This window comes from Chamaea fasciata, unplaced genomic scaffold (assembly GCF_029207755.1).
Source record: "Chamaea fasciata isolate MVZ Bird 193981 ecotype frontalis unplaced genomic scaffold, bChaFas1.0.hap1 SCAF_19, whole genome shotgun sequence".
NCBI lineage: Eukaryota > Metazoa > Chordata > Aves > Passeriformes > Sylviidae > Chamaea > Chamaea fasciata.
Window position 1 is genome coordinate 2,344,985 of NW_027094104.1, and position 13,322 is coordinate 2,358,306.

Here is a 13,322-nt window from a genome sequence, read left to right on the forward strand (position 1 = left end):
GCTGTTACTGTACAGCAACAGTCCTGCTGAGGTGCAGGGCTCCGCCTGAATGACGACAACGGTTCTTTCACCTTGTTGAGCTATGAAGTATCATCCGTAACTATTCTCCTGTACCATCACACAGACTGGGGAAACACAGACACAATAAACCACACGGAGTCAACTTTACCTGCCTCCTCTTGCTCAGTGGAGAAGCAGCTCCCAACATCAGATGTGGAGATGTTGGAATAGGCGGAGTGGTTTGATGCCCTGGGGGACAGGTTTGGGGTGCTGGCAGCTGAGCTCTCGGTCCGGCCGTACGACGTGCCCAGGAAATCTGCCTCGGGCGGGAGGTCACCGGGAGCACCAAAGGGCAGCTTCTGCTGCTGCAAGAGCTGGATCTTCTCTTCCAGCTGATGCTGCCTCTGCTGCTGCTGGTGGACACTCTATGAGAAAGGCGCTCAGTGAAGATTTGGCAGTCAGGTCATGCAAGGGAACTCTAGAGCTAGGAGTTACTTCTAAAAGGTGGGAGCCAAACTCTCCTGCCCCGTCCCTGCCAACCACACAGGCTGGGGAACGTTCACTCACAATTTCTATTTCATTCTGGACTTCCATTGCCAAGATAAGAAATCACATGGCTTGGTTATAAAAGCTGTTACTAGGTTGACTAGGTGTCTTTAAACCACAGAAGGATATAGGCTTTGATCCTAAACCTGGAAAACCTGACAGTGGTTCAGGCAAGGAAGAGAGGAGTGAAGCCAGCAGTGCTGAGATCATATCCAAAAAGAGTAATACCTACAAAAACCACAACTGGTGGATGGAAAAGAAAACCTCTCCAGAGCTGGCACATATGGCCCTGTTAAGTCAAACTTGTGCCTCTGCTCCCCAGTAAGAGGGAAAAATCCCTGGAGCGTGTCACTAACTCCTGTATCATTTCTGGGCTCTGCAATGTTCCTGATGCTCCCAACACCCAAAAGCACATTCAGCCAGGTCAGCATTACCATTGGGTAGGTGATGATAAAAGCCACCCAGCCCACAAGCAGGAAAGTGCTGAGGATGATCGTGGCCATGTCCTTCAGCATGGAGTCCACTGGAGCCTCCGGCCGCAGGATGGGCCGAGCAGGAGCCTCCTCGATATCCTTTGGGGCAGCTGGAGGCTCTTCTGTTGAGGAACCTTCAACAATGTCAATGACCTGAGGCAAAGAAAGCTCTGTTAGCTCAGTATCTCTGTGGGTCACGAGGCATTCATAGCCAGCCTTTCTGCTACATCATTTTTAGTCATTTCTAAACCAAAGTCAAAGTTGTGGGGAAAAAAAAAAAGCAGTGGAAAGCCTTAATTCTGAAACAATGACACCGGTGATTCTACGTGCTCAGTACACGAACATCTGACACAAAAAATGTGAAGTAATTCCATGCAGTTTTCCTTCCGTGTCCTTCCCCAACTTCCACTCCTTTATATTCTTCTCTCATGCAGTAACAGAATTACTCTCATCACAAACCTCTTCAATAGTGGCTTTCTCGGAGTCAGCTGGAATCACATTTTCAGGCCTCTTCGGTAAGTTGCTTGGGAATTTCTCCAGGATCTTTGTGGGGGCAGATAATGGTGTTTCATGGTGCCCTTTAAATAAAACACATTCGTTGAAACAGAAAGTCATCCTTCTTTAGAAAAGATACCCTTGATTGCAGCATCTTTGCCGAAGAGAGAGAACATCACAAAACATGATGCTCATGTATAGAGCAGGAAAGAGAAAGGAGAGGGAAAATGGAGGGCAGAGGTCACTGAGAGCTGCAGAGGAACATGAACTGTTTCAGGGAACTGCCTGACATACTGCAGCAGAGAGGGTATTAACAAGGAATGGGATCACGGGAAGAGAAAGATGGCACTTTAAAAAGCTGAAAGTTGCACACTGTCCCTGCCCCAGAGCTCCTGTCACATACATCACTCAATTGTCACTTAAAACTGAACCTCAGACAGTTCCTCATGTTGGAAGCAAAACTGTAAATGCACTGAAAAGTCAATTCCAAAATTCAGGGACTTGGGACACACCGGGCAGGCTGACAACTAAAAAACATTACCTTCAGCCTCTGTGTTCTAATCAATTTACAGAATAGAGGTAACATGACTGAGATCCATATGATGAGAATTAAGGTAAGAGCATGCACAATGAAAAAATCCAAACGGACCCAAATACAGTATTTACAGTAAATAATAAATTACTACACCCCTCTCTGAGGGAGGGGGCAAATGGGCAATAACTAACTTTCCACACATGAAGCACTTCACCTCATCACAGAATAAGGCAGGAGCCTTGGGAAAAACAGAAGGCAGGTGGATATGTGACACATTATTTTATATGCAAATGAGGATGAATTAGACACTATTACTAGAGTTCAGTAATTATGGCCAGGCAGGGCCTCCCACACCTATCAGCAGCCAGTCATTCCAGTAGTTGAGCTTGTGCTTTTCCTTCAGCCTGCCTGAAAATTTCACATCGGTGCTGGGCGTGATCACACACTCGCCGTTGTCTTCAATGGTGACTCCGTCTGTTTTCGGACCCTCCAGCAAGGGAATGGCGCTGCCCCGGGGCTGCAGAGAGATCGGTGCTACAGTTACTGTGACCTTAGAACATTTAAATCGGCAACGAAATTAAAAAGCTGGAGGTCAAAATGGGTGGGCAAGCAAAGATTACTGGCAGCAAAGTCACTGTCAGTAAACATGGCCATTATGCCCTTGGCAGCTGCTTCCACAACCTTGGACATTGGACCTTTTCAGGGACACGTTGCCTAGGAGATGAGATTGCTCCTTTTTGTCCTTTTCCCCTGAAGTTAAGCAGGATCTGCATTTCCTGCTTGGCAGCCACAATGAGCAAAACAGAGCTAGGATGCAGTTTCCTGTCTGTGGGGAGTAACTTTGATGAACAAACCAGCAATTTTAACATGAACCACAAAGCACCAACAACAGCAGTAACCTCAGGCCTGCTCCTGCTAAGCCGGCCTGGCACAGATCCTGGGGAGCTGCAGTTCCTGCTTTGCAGCATTGCAAATGATTCCAGAACTATGGGCAAGCACTCTATGCTTGTTAACTCTTCTGGGAAATACTTAATTTGCTTTGCCTTTCTTAAAAGAATACTCAAACCCCTCAAATTTCTGTAGATGCACAGTCTTCAGTGTTTTATTTTCTACTTTAATTTAATTTTATGCATGATTCCATTTCAACCTTTCTTCCAAGCCCATGACAGCACTAATTCCATAAAGGCACTTTCCCACCTGGCAGCTCCCCACTTACCACAACGGTGACTCCCTCGTGCACCATGGAGGGCGAAGCGTACAAACTCGTGGAGTATTTCCCCACGTACAGGGTTGGGCTGCAGAAACACAGTCACTGTTAGCAGCAGGCAAAGGGATGTGTTACCACCTCAGCTAAAACCTGGGCAGCACAACCCTGCAGAACCAGCGCAGGAGCTTCCCAAATCTTCAATTTGTATCTTGAAAAGCCTTGATCTGTGAAGTTATTTGAAGAACTGCTGTACTATAAAGCCTTTTTTTGAATAGTGAAAGCACTGTCAGTTCATTATTCACAGCACTGTCACTCATTTGACATAACTCATGTCCTATTTCTGCATTTTTCAATAACTAGCATTTGCCAAAGTGCTGTGCACCCTTTTTGTAGCGTGAAAGGCTTCACCTTAGGAAAACCAATTTAATTCCACATTGTGAGAAACTATTCAACACAGAACATCTGATAAAACTTAGAAATACACACTTCCTGAGTTTGTAAGTTCTTTGGTTTGGTCTCTGACTTCACACACTAAAAGATCAAATATAATATAAAAGAACAGCTGGAGAACTAGAAATGCTTTTATGCATTCTTTTCACCATGTTACAACTTGTAGCACAACCCTGAACCACTCTGTTTCATGACAAAGCCGTCAAATGGACAGTGAGAGCAGCAGAATCTCAGGCTCACGTTAGTTTGCTCTTGGTCTCTGTTTCCTTTGGGAAGGGATATTTCCACTTGGTGATATGTCCGACCTCCCCGGACATGAAGGTCAGGTAGCGCAGGGTCTCGATGCCCACGTTGGTGTGCAGGACTTTCCTCAGCCCCTCTCGCTGCCAGATGTAAAAGGCCACCACGGGGGACGCGTAATTCTGGATCCACAGCACGTCCCCGGACTCGCTGTCCACGGTCACCACCAGCCCGTCCCCGTTGGACACGAAGTGAGACATTTCTGCAACGCACAAACGTGTGGAGGTTACCTGGATTCTGCAGCTCTGAGCATGCACAGAACAGTTCCGCCTGCAGAACGTGCAGTCACCAGCACACCTTCCCCTGCACAGCAGCTGGGCAGCAAAGCCCCGGCCAGACCTGGGCTGACACAAGTCCAGCTGCCACACACACAAGAGCGCTGCAATCGGGTTGTGCACCACAGTTCAGGTTTGCTGCCTCTCCTGCCACTTCTCATTGATTTTAGGGAATCACACCCTCAAGAGCTGCGCCCTCCTGGCTTCAGTTCACCCCAAGCTATCGAACAGGCTTTAGATATTGTAGTATGTGATGGATAAAAATGGGCAGGAGTACAGGCACTGCACAAAGAAATCAGAGGATTTCTGCCTATATACAAAACTCCACTGCAGGAGGGAGACAGCAATCAAATTCTTACTGTATTTTATGTCTTCATCAGGCAAAGTAGCTGCATAATCAAAATAGGTGGCATTCCATCGCAGCTCCTTCTTTTTGGTGTCATACATTGTGATCGTGTACTCTGTTAAAAAATATACAGTCTGTGAAGCAAAAAAACCTATGAGAGAATAGAATCAATCTTCTCAAATCTGAGACTCTCCTCAAACACCACTCAGCACTCACTGCTGTCAGCATTTCATTTTCCCAACACTATCCCACTTAAGGAACACACTGATGGAGAGGTTAAAGAACAAGTCTGTAACATTTATTCCTGTTTCTACTCAATATCTCCATGGTGTTGGCCTAACTTTACCAGTTATTCAGCACACTGCACTTGTGATGTCAGTGGATCTGCTCTATTTCCATCTTCTTTAAACAGTTTTTTAAAAGCTGTATGTTACAGAACAAACAGTTCACAGCTGGTGCTGGAATACACCATTAATTACAATATAAATGCCACTTAGTCAACAAAAAATTAATGGACCTACTGCCGAAGTTTAAAAACAACATCTTTCTGCTGCTAAAGTTAATAATTCTCCTGTGTACAGTCAAAAATCGTAATTCACAGAAGTTTTTCCGAGAAAGAAACTTGAAAACCTGAACTGACCACAGGGTCATTTGTTATGAACCCAAACTTTAAAAACCAGAATTCTCTTTTAAACGACAGGAAAAAAAAAGAGCATATGACCTGTTCTCCCAAGGTACAGGAGGGATGTTGATGGGCAAAGACTTTCTGCAAAAGAGGAAGTCAAGGTCTGCTGTTTCTCCCCAGTCATGAGGTCAACCACGTACCAAATATCCTGCTTTTTACCTGAAATTGTAATTTAAGCCACATTACCGTTCAGTTGGAACTGCACTTTCATTCAGATTTTCAGTCTTGTTTTCTCTTTAGTAGACTCGTGGACTTAGCACAAACAAAGCATTTTTAGTACAACACTTTTTCATAGTCAAGGCTTAGCTTCATCATTTAGCACTACTGGCCAATCCCAAATACTGACCACAAACCCCAAGCCCAAATACAATATTTAGAACAGTAAGTACTATTGGCTGAATGATTTTTTCACACAAAACCTAACAGCTCTGAGTGCAGCAGACCCCAGGAGCTCTCAGACGAGGAGACTGAAGTGCTCATGGTGAAAGAGAGGAGGTGAAAAAAAAAAATTGAGGGTCTACACCCTTCAAATTGCTTAAGGACAGTAATCCAAACATCCCACTCAAGACTGTGTGAGCCAAGGCCTCAAGAATTTCTTTGAAGTTAATACATGTATGTCATGCTTAAAAGCTTCAAATAAACATTTTTCTCTCATTTACTGGCAAGACATGAAGCAGAGAACCAGAAGGAGCATTGGCCCTTCAGGAGATTTAAAATCACCAGTGCTAAGCTCACTCTGATCTTCACACAATTTACTTTTGTGATAAGTAATAACTGTCCTTCCACTCCAAATCCATCTGCAATTAGAATGAGTCAGGACAGTGAGCAATAAATTTATTATTTGTCCTATAAATGAACTGACAATGAATCCTCAGACAATGGAGGATGTCTAACTCTGGTGCAATGGGATTTCTAATTTTATCCTAATTATCAGCCAGTCAATGACATTTATAATCATATGAAGATTTTAAGTAGAAGTCATATTTTGTTGAGAGACTGCATCTGAAGAAACCAAAAATCTCCAAATAGGCATTTCACTGCTTTGAAAAGGTTTCTCCTTCAGGAAAAACAACTGGTTTTTAATCATCACACAGTAACTGTATTCTACATTAATCAGATCTTTCTGTCATCTGAAAGATTTATGAAAAACCATAATTAATTCCCAAAATAGGGCCTATTTCCTTCAGTCTGCCTGGGAGTCTCTACATTTTGTAGTTGCTGAACATCTTACAATGTAAAGGAGATGAAATTTGAGCTCACCCATGTACAGGATCCCATCAGAACTGCGACAGGGAGATGCCTGCACCAGCTCTGGGATAGTAAATGGAAGTTTCTAGGGAAAAAGCAAACAAACAAACAATCATTTTATTGGCTATTTCTGTTATTATAACACCTGAGAATTCACCCAGAGTAAATAGTAAAATATTTAACAATACTGAAGTTCCTAAGGGAAATCATAGCAGCTGAGGAAAAAAATCTTGTCGGAAGCCAAACATTTTATCTGAGTATGACCACGAAGTTTAAAAATTTAAGTCAAGCATTAGACAGTAGCTGTGGCCTGTGTGGATTGGTGAGTAATCTGAGAGGTTCAGCGTTTTTCTTTGCTCACTAAAACCTATAAAGACCTTCTAAAGGGGTTAGCACGGAGCATGTATTGATCCTGCTTCTGGCAGATGGCTTTAGAAATGTAAGTACTTGGGGAGAGTGAGACCTCTGCTTGGTGTTATTTTGGGTACACCTTTCCCATCAAATCACACAGAGATCATTCAGAATTTGGATAACAAAACACAAATTTTATTTGTAATTACCATTATTTTTAGCAAGTTACAGAAAAGTCGTACACGGGGACAAGACGTGGTGTTGATATTTTCAAGTAGAAATCACTTCCTGACAATCACAAGGTGGCAACATTCTGCTCTAACAAAACATAAGTATGTTTTCCTTCTACAAAGGCACGAGGTTGACTGGGGCACTTTTTAGGAGAGAATTTTTAAATATACTTACAGTCAAGCCTTCACTGTTCTTGCCACCAAGCGTGTACAAACTGCCATCATTTGGGTCTGGAAGAAATGCTGGCCTAGGATTTAAGCAGCAATTATAAATGATAAAAAAAGTACTGTGCTTCTCAGAAAGCAGAAAAGAAACTGTGGTCAGCACTGGCTTTACAGACAAGTTCATCTGACATTGAAGTTTTTGAAGTTTCATTTATTAACTGTGAAAATTAAAAAATATAAGGAAGTTTCAGAACTGATAAAACGTAAGACCAGTAATGTAGTTAAATACACAAAGATCCAAATGTGGCAGGCAATGACTCAGGTGAAAGCTTTTAGACTAAACCTACAAGCTCTTAAAGTAATACAGATTTAGAACAAACCCAAACAAATAAAACCAGAGAGCATAAGGAAGGCAAGAAACAATGAAGGAGTTGCCAGAATTAAGTAAATTTGAGAGGTAAAGGGATCCCTACACCCAAACAACACAAAGACCCCCAAACAAACTAATGTCTATGGTTCTATGATCAAAAAATGAAAGGATGTCACCACTGACTTCAGAGACAAAGCCCCAAATTTTCTAGCTAAATGTGAGGTTGCTGCAGGGACCAATCTGAAGTTACAGCCTGAGGATGTCATTTGCAGATTCCGGTTGTGGTGGTGGTTGGAGTTTCCTGTGCTCAGTCTCTGTTTGAGGGGGCGAGCACAGAACCCAGAATCAGTCCTGGCTCTGTCATTTCACACCTGTCACTTGTGGCACAGTTCAGCCCCCCATGTCCAAACCCAGCCAGGGCTCCAGGGAGCAAGCTGCAGACAGATTGTTTCTCCTCAGCTATTACATGTAGCTAATTCTATCCTTTTATCTGTTAGCCAAACCACCTTAAATTGCCTTCTGCAAGGTGTGCAGCTTGTCTAGAACACAGATGGATTTGGCTCAAATTACACCAAATTCCAAGATGTCAATGGGAATCGAACAAGCTGTGAATGAGATAAAGGAAACAGACTTACTCTTCCACATGGATGGGCACCTGGAGGACAGGATCTGCACACACAGAAATAGAAAAAGTCAAAATGTTAGCAATTCAATCCCTTGAACTCACCAGATACAGGATTAAGTCAGGCCTGCAGTGTCTTGCTCCTTTTAGAAAGGCTGATGCACAGTTTGAAGGTAAACTCTCAGCAGCCTCCTCTTGTTCCTGAAACTTGGTTCATAAATGAGAAACTACAAAGCACTTAAGAAAATCTTCTGAAGCCTTTTGCTTGGTTTTACCAACACTAAATACATCAAAATTACTGAGAGCTTACAAAAGCCAGAATCACGGGATTTTCACTCCTGATACCAACACCACAGAAGCATTGTGATTTATAAGACATCTCTACAATTTCCAAGACAAGCATGTGCTTATTAATGGGTATACTGGCACAGAATACCTCAGAAGCCAAGGGGATGCAATCCTCTAAAGGACCTCCACTTCCACAGGGAAAATCAAACTCCACTGGAATGAGTCTGAGTAAGAGGATGAAACATGAGCAAGCAAACACTGGCTTTCACCTCTTTTGTCTCCATGCAAACATCATGATGCAACAGGAAGGAAATAAGAACAAAAACACCGATGTTTTGACAGCCTTTGACTGGGAAACTGGCACAGGTTCTGGGCAGCCTGAGTGTACTGGGATATGTGCAGAGCTAAGCAAGACAAGAACAGGAAGCTCAGGCTTCAGTCTGCGGGGCTTACAGAGCCTGCAGCCCTCTGCAGGGCACAGCACCACAGCAGCTGCTGTGTTTGATGGCCATGGCCTGCAAGGATGACCTGCTTTTACATGGATTAAAAAACCATAACCCCCTACACAAGCAGATCTCTGGCTGCAACTCAGCTGAAAGCAGCAGCCACCCAAAGAAGCACATTTAATGCCAGGGACAGAAAAAAAAGCAGGATGTGAGGGATTATAGTACAGTTATCTTCATTTCATTGATTTCTCCTTACAACAGTAAACACTCTCAGAGCAGCTTTGTTCAAAACGTAACTACATGTCATTTTTTTCCCTTTAAGCCTAAAAAATGCTCCAGGACACACTCCCAAAGGTGTCGTTTAATTCATTGAGAACCCAAACACACATGAAAGGTCCTAAGAATAATTAACATTCAAACAAAGGAGCTTAGTGACTCATCTTCTGTATCTGTCTCTACAGACCAGGCTGCTTAGTCAGACCTTTTACTGCACTGACTACATCAAGCAATTCATTTCTATCCCCTGTGGGAAGAAACTGGCTTCAGTACATGTTGGGAGGGATCCCCCCTCATTGATTCTAAGTCAATAATTTCTCAGTGTTTGCTTCAAGTATTCCACAAGCTTTATAATACCTAATACAACATGTGGTGACTTACATCCTCAGCTCTCCATCTCGAGGGAAATGCAAGAAAAAAGCATTTGCTGCCCATCATATAAAGTGGATTGGCTCAAGCTGAGCTGCTGGTTTGAACTACTAAAAGCAAACTGAGACCAAGTTTATGGACTCAGAGTATCCCTAAATCTGGCTGAAATGACCTAAAAGAAGAGAGACATTAAAGACCAAAAGCAAGAGGTTTTGTAATCACCAACGCTTCATGGGAAGGGAACACTCAGTTTTGTGAACAAACAGCATCATGAATCAGAACAAGTGACACCTGGCTCAGTAAAGTAAGATTTAATGCAAATGCTACAAGCACTGCTAAAGGCAAAAGCCAAATAAACTTTGTAAGTCATTTGATTAACTGATTACACAGAGAGTGTCTTACTTGGTAAGAAAACAAACTCTCACCTGTGGTGACAGTGACTGTTGTGAGACAACAGCAGCTTCACCAGTAGCACTGAGGCAACTCTGTCCTATTCCTAAAAACCCCCTCGAATGATCACTAGGAGTAACAAAGTTGCACAACTTGTTTTTGAAGTGACAACTGACTGCATATTTATTGCTTGGATACAACAACGCAGCTTTTCTATAAGATCACTTTCGAGTGAACCTGGGCAAAACGTAAGACTAACTAACATAGTTTCTTGTCAGAATAATCTTCAGAAACTTTTAATTTTAAGATGAGACTGTTTCTTCTCTGAAATAAATGGTGGTGTGAAGTTGTTACATGAAATTACAGGGTAAAACTACTACAATCTGAATCAATCTCCAGCTTTGCTGACGGCACTGTTACTGACAGGACACATCAGCAGAACAACACAGAGTGGGATTGCTTCAAACACCTCAGAATTTCAGGGGGTTTTTTTCAAACAACGCTCAGGAAAACATGAACAATAACAGGAAATTTCAAAGGTAGGTTATGTCTTCTAGTAACTGATCCTGGTTTGTCCATGATATTTGCAGGAGAGTATGGTCAGTAATGCTTCCCCAGAGCTCCCTCTCTGTCCTGAAAATACAGTGGAGACTAGTAATACAGCAAAGCAGTTTTGGCCTAATAGCTTGTTTTTATTTAATTTTCTAAGACTGGGCAATCTATTTTCATCAACCGAAATGAAGTGCTCCCCTCTGCTCCAGTTACCTTAAAGATCTGAGCATTTTTGCATGGTTTAATGGACCACACAGTACCACAACAGTGAAAGGACACATTCACATATCCATGTGCAATAATTACTTGCACTGAGCTTTTACCCCTCAGCTTGTATTTCTGAAAGCTGTGGGGAAAATGTCACTTCAAGCAGTTTCCAGTGTCATCAAAAAATGTCTCCTACACTTTCACAAACAATGGCAGAAGTCTCATGAATGTCTCCATGTTTTGCAGTGTTTTTCTGAAGCCCTCCTGCCTATCAGATGACATGAATGAGTCTTGTGGCAAATCCCAAACAGTGATTTGTGTGTACAGTGTGTACAGCAGCATCATTGCCATGAAAGTCCTAGAGCTTCTCTTTAGTCCCATGTCTTCAACAGCATGTACTTCACCAGAAATGAAAAAAAAAAATCCTGCTTTTACTTGATTTCTTAGTAACTGAAACTTGATTCCTGAGCAAAGACTAAAAAGTGGTAGATAGAGCAGATGAAGAAGTTCCGACAAAGCAGCAGGAATTTTTTTAGTACTTAGCGGCACATGAACCAAAATGCTGATTATTCTGATGGCTTCTTGCACACTGGAGTGTTGTGTATGAATTGTTAGAAAGCATTTATGGATTTCTGATTCATTTCCATGCACGAGGCTCTTCACAGTGTGGAGGAGTTAGTTCTCTAAGGTGGAAGGAATTCTCCTGTCACTACTAGCACCATCCACCTGGAAAGGCAGGCTGTGGAAAACCATTTCTCTACATTTTTAGTTACTGAGGTGATGTAAACTTTCTCATTTTCTTAACACTTTCAGTTAAGAAAGTGGCTCTACAGAGATCCTTTGAAGACAGACAATAAACTCTTCACATCCACTTTCATGTGGTTTGGGACCTGTTCCAACCTCTATTTCAAAGCTTGTTTTGAAATAAGAACTTGCTCTGAGATAAAAGGGAATCTTACGTTCAATTAATTGTCGCCAGGTCTTACAATAGTTTTCATATTGAGAACTTGAACACAGACCAGTAAAAGAGTGAGCCCTCTTGTGACTGAAGTCACCTTCTGCTCCTCAAGGGGTCAAACACATGAAAGTCAGAGCACTGAGGTCTCCTCTCCTCTCCAGCGGCTCCCCACTCAAGTGTTGACTTGCTGGGACTGAACCACACCCCCCTGCTTTCGAAATTCCCTGGACTGCAGCTGCCTGTAGCTGGGTAAGTCCCCCTAACAGGCCCGACTGTTCCAATACCAACGGCAGTGGTGACAACCACTGAACAAAGCAGCAACTGTGCCATAGTGCAATGAAAGCTGGACAGAAAATGTGATGAAACCGAAAAATACATCTCCCTCTCCCTCAAGCTTCCATTCCATGTAAGAAATTCTAGCGAGGTCCTACAGAAAGCTTTTTCCGCTTTCTAGGCTAAGAAAGCAGATGTCAGAGCAACTCTGGAGCACGGTGGGGGGGAGTTAGGAAGGAGGACACCGTCCTGTAAATGTCTCCAGTGCTGGAGAGTTTGCTACAGATATTTCCATGGGTTTCCAATTTTTTTTTTTCTCTGCAGCCTCCACTAAGACAAATTACGTGACTGATTCCTACATTAAAAACCTACAATTCAGCACACACCAGCTTTAGCTTTCTGAACTGGTAACACAGCCTCTGTTAGCAAAACAATTCGTAAAATAACTTTATTAAGAAAAAGAATTAAAAGGCCATTGATCCTACATTATAAACATTTTTGCCAGAACTCCAAGAGTTTATTCACAAGTACAGCAGTTATTAGAAACCTGTTAACACAACTGACTGTCCAGTAATTTGGTAAATTACTTGGCTCTATTACGTTTCCCCGAAATCAACATTTTGACCTGGCAGCAGGCCGATGTCCCAATCCAGTTTTGGTTGCATCATGGCTAGAATATATTAGTGAGTTTCAGATGGTTCTGACGCACATTTTGCATACATATACAGAAAAAAGCCTTATGAAACTGTACTCATGCACTAAATATAATGCATTTGACTTTTCTCCGTATTTCACAAATACATTGGAAGATAAATTTGCCTTCTGACGAAACTCTGAGTATTTTTAATGTACAAGATACAGTTGCATGTTGTCATCACTGTAACGTGCTCTTAGAGCCAAAGACTGAAAAGGAGAAGTGGGAGACAAACAGTGAGTAAGTCACTGCCCCACTGGAATGAGCTGGATACAACGGTTTCCTGCCCTGAGGCCCTACCACAGTGTTTGGGCTAACGGGCCAATTTAAACCCATGTCATCCTCTGCTGCTGCTGCTGCTGCAGGGACAGAAAATGAGGCTAGACACACAAACTGTGCCCTGGAATTTGCTGAAAACAGCGCTGTTCTACAACTGCTTTGTTTAGACAATCCTTATTAATTCACATCTATGCACGAAGATATTATTTCTTGCGTGGGAAAAACCACTGTTACTAAAGCAGGACCTACAGACCTCAGATTTGCCCTTTAAAATCTGTATATTGCATCCCAT

The 13,322-nt window shown here is 42.7% G+C and overlaps 1 protein-coding gene across 2 annotated transcripts in view; it reads right to left on the reverse strand.

Annotated features, from left to right (window-relative positions):
• Positions 1 to 13,322, reverse strand: part of ERN1 (endoplasmic reticulum to nucleus signaling 1) — a 32,140-nt gene that overhangs the window by 6,287 nt on the left and 12,531 nt on the right. Inside the window, exons 3-13 of one of the 2 annotated variants that reach the window (XM_066200421.1) lie at positions 8,312 to 8,345; positions 7,317 to 7,389; positions 6,573 to 6,645; positions 5,349 to 5,471; positions 4,641 to 4,742; positions 3,947 to 4,208; positions 3,266 to 3,344; positions 2,404 to 2,566; positions 1,479 to 1,597; positions 981 to 1,172; positions 170 to 425 (exon numbers count right to left, since the gene is read on the reverse strand). In XM_066200421.1, coding sequence (XP_066056518.1) covers positions 170 to 425; positions 981 to 1,172; positions 1,479 to 1,597; positions 2,404 to 2,566; positions 3,266 to 3,344; positions 3,947 to 4,208; positions 4,641 to 4,742; positions 5,349 to 5,471; positions 6,573 to 6,645; positions 7,317 to 7,389; positions 8,312 to 8,345 — 1,476 coding nt within the window. Of the gene's footprint in view, positions 1 to 169; positions 426 to 980; positions 1,173 to 1,478; positions 1,598 to 2,403; positions 2,567 to 3,265; positions 3,345 to 3,946; positions 4,209 to 4,640; positions 4,762 to 5,348; positions 5,472 to 6,572; positions 6,646 to 7,316; positions 7,390 to 8,311; positions 8,346 to 13,322 lie in introns of those variants that run through there. The other variant, XM_066200422.1, reaches the window with a different exon arrangement.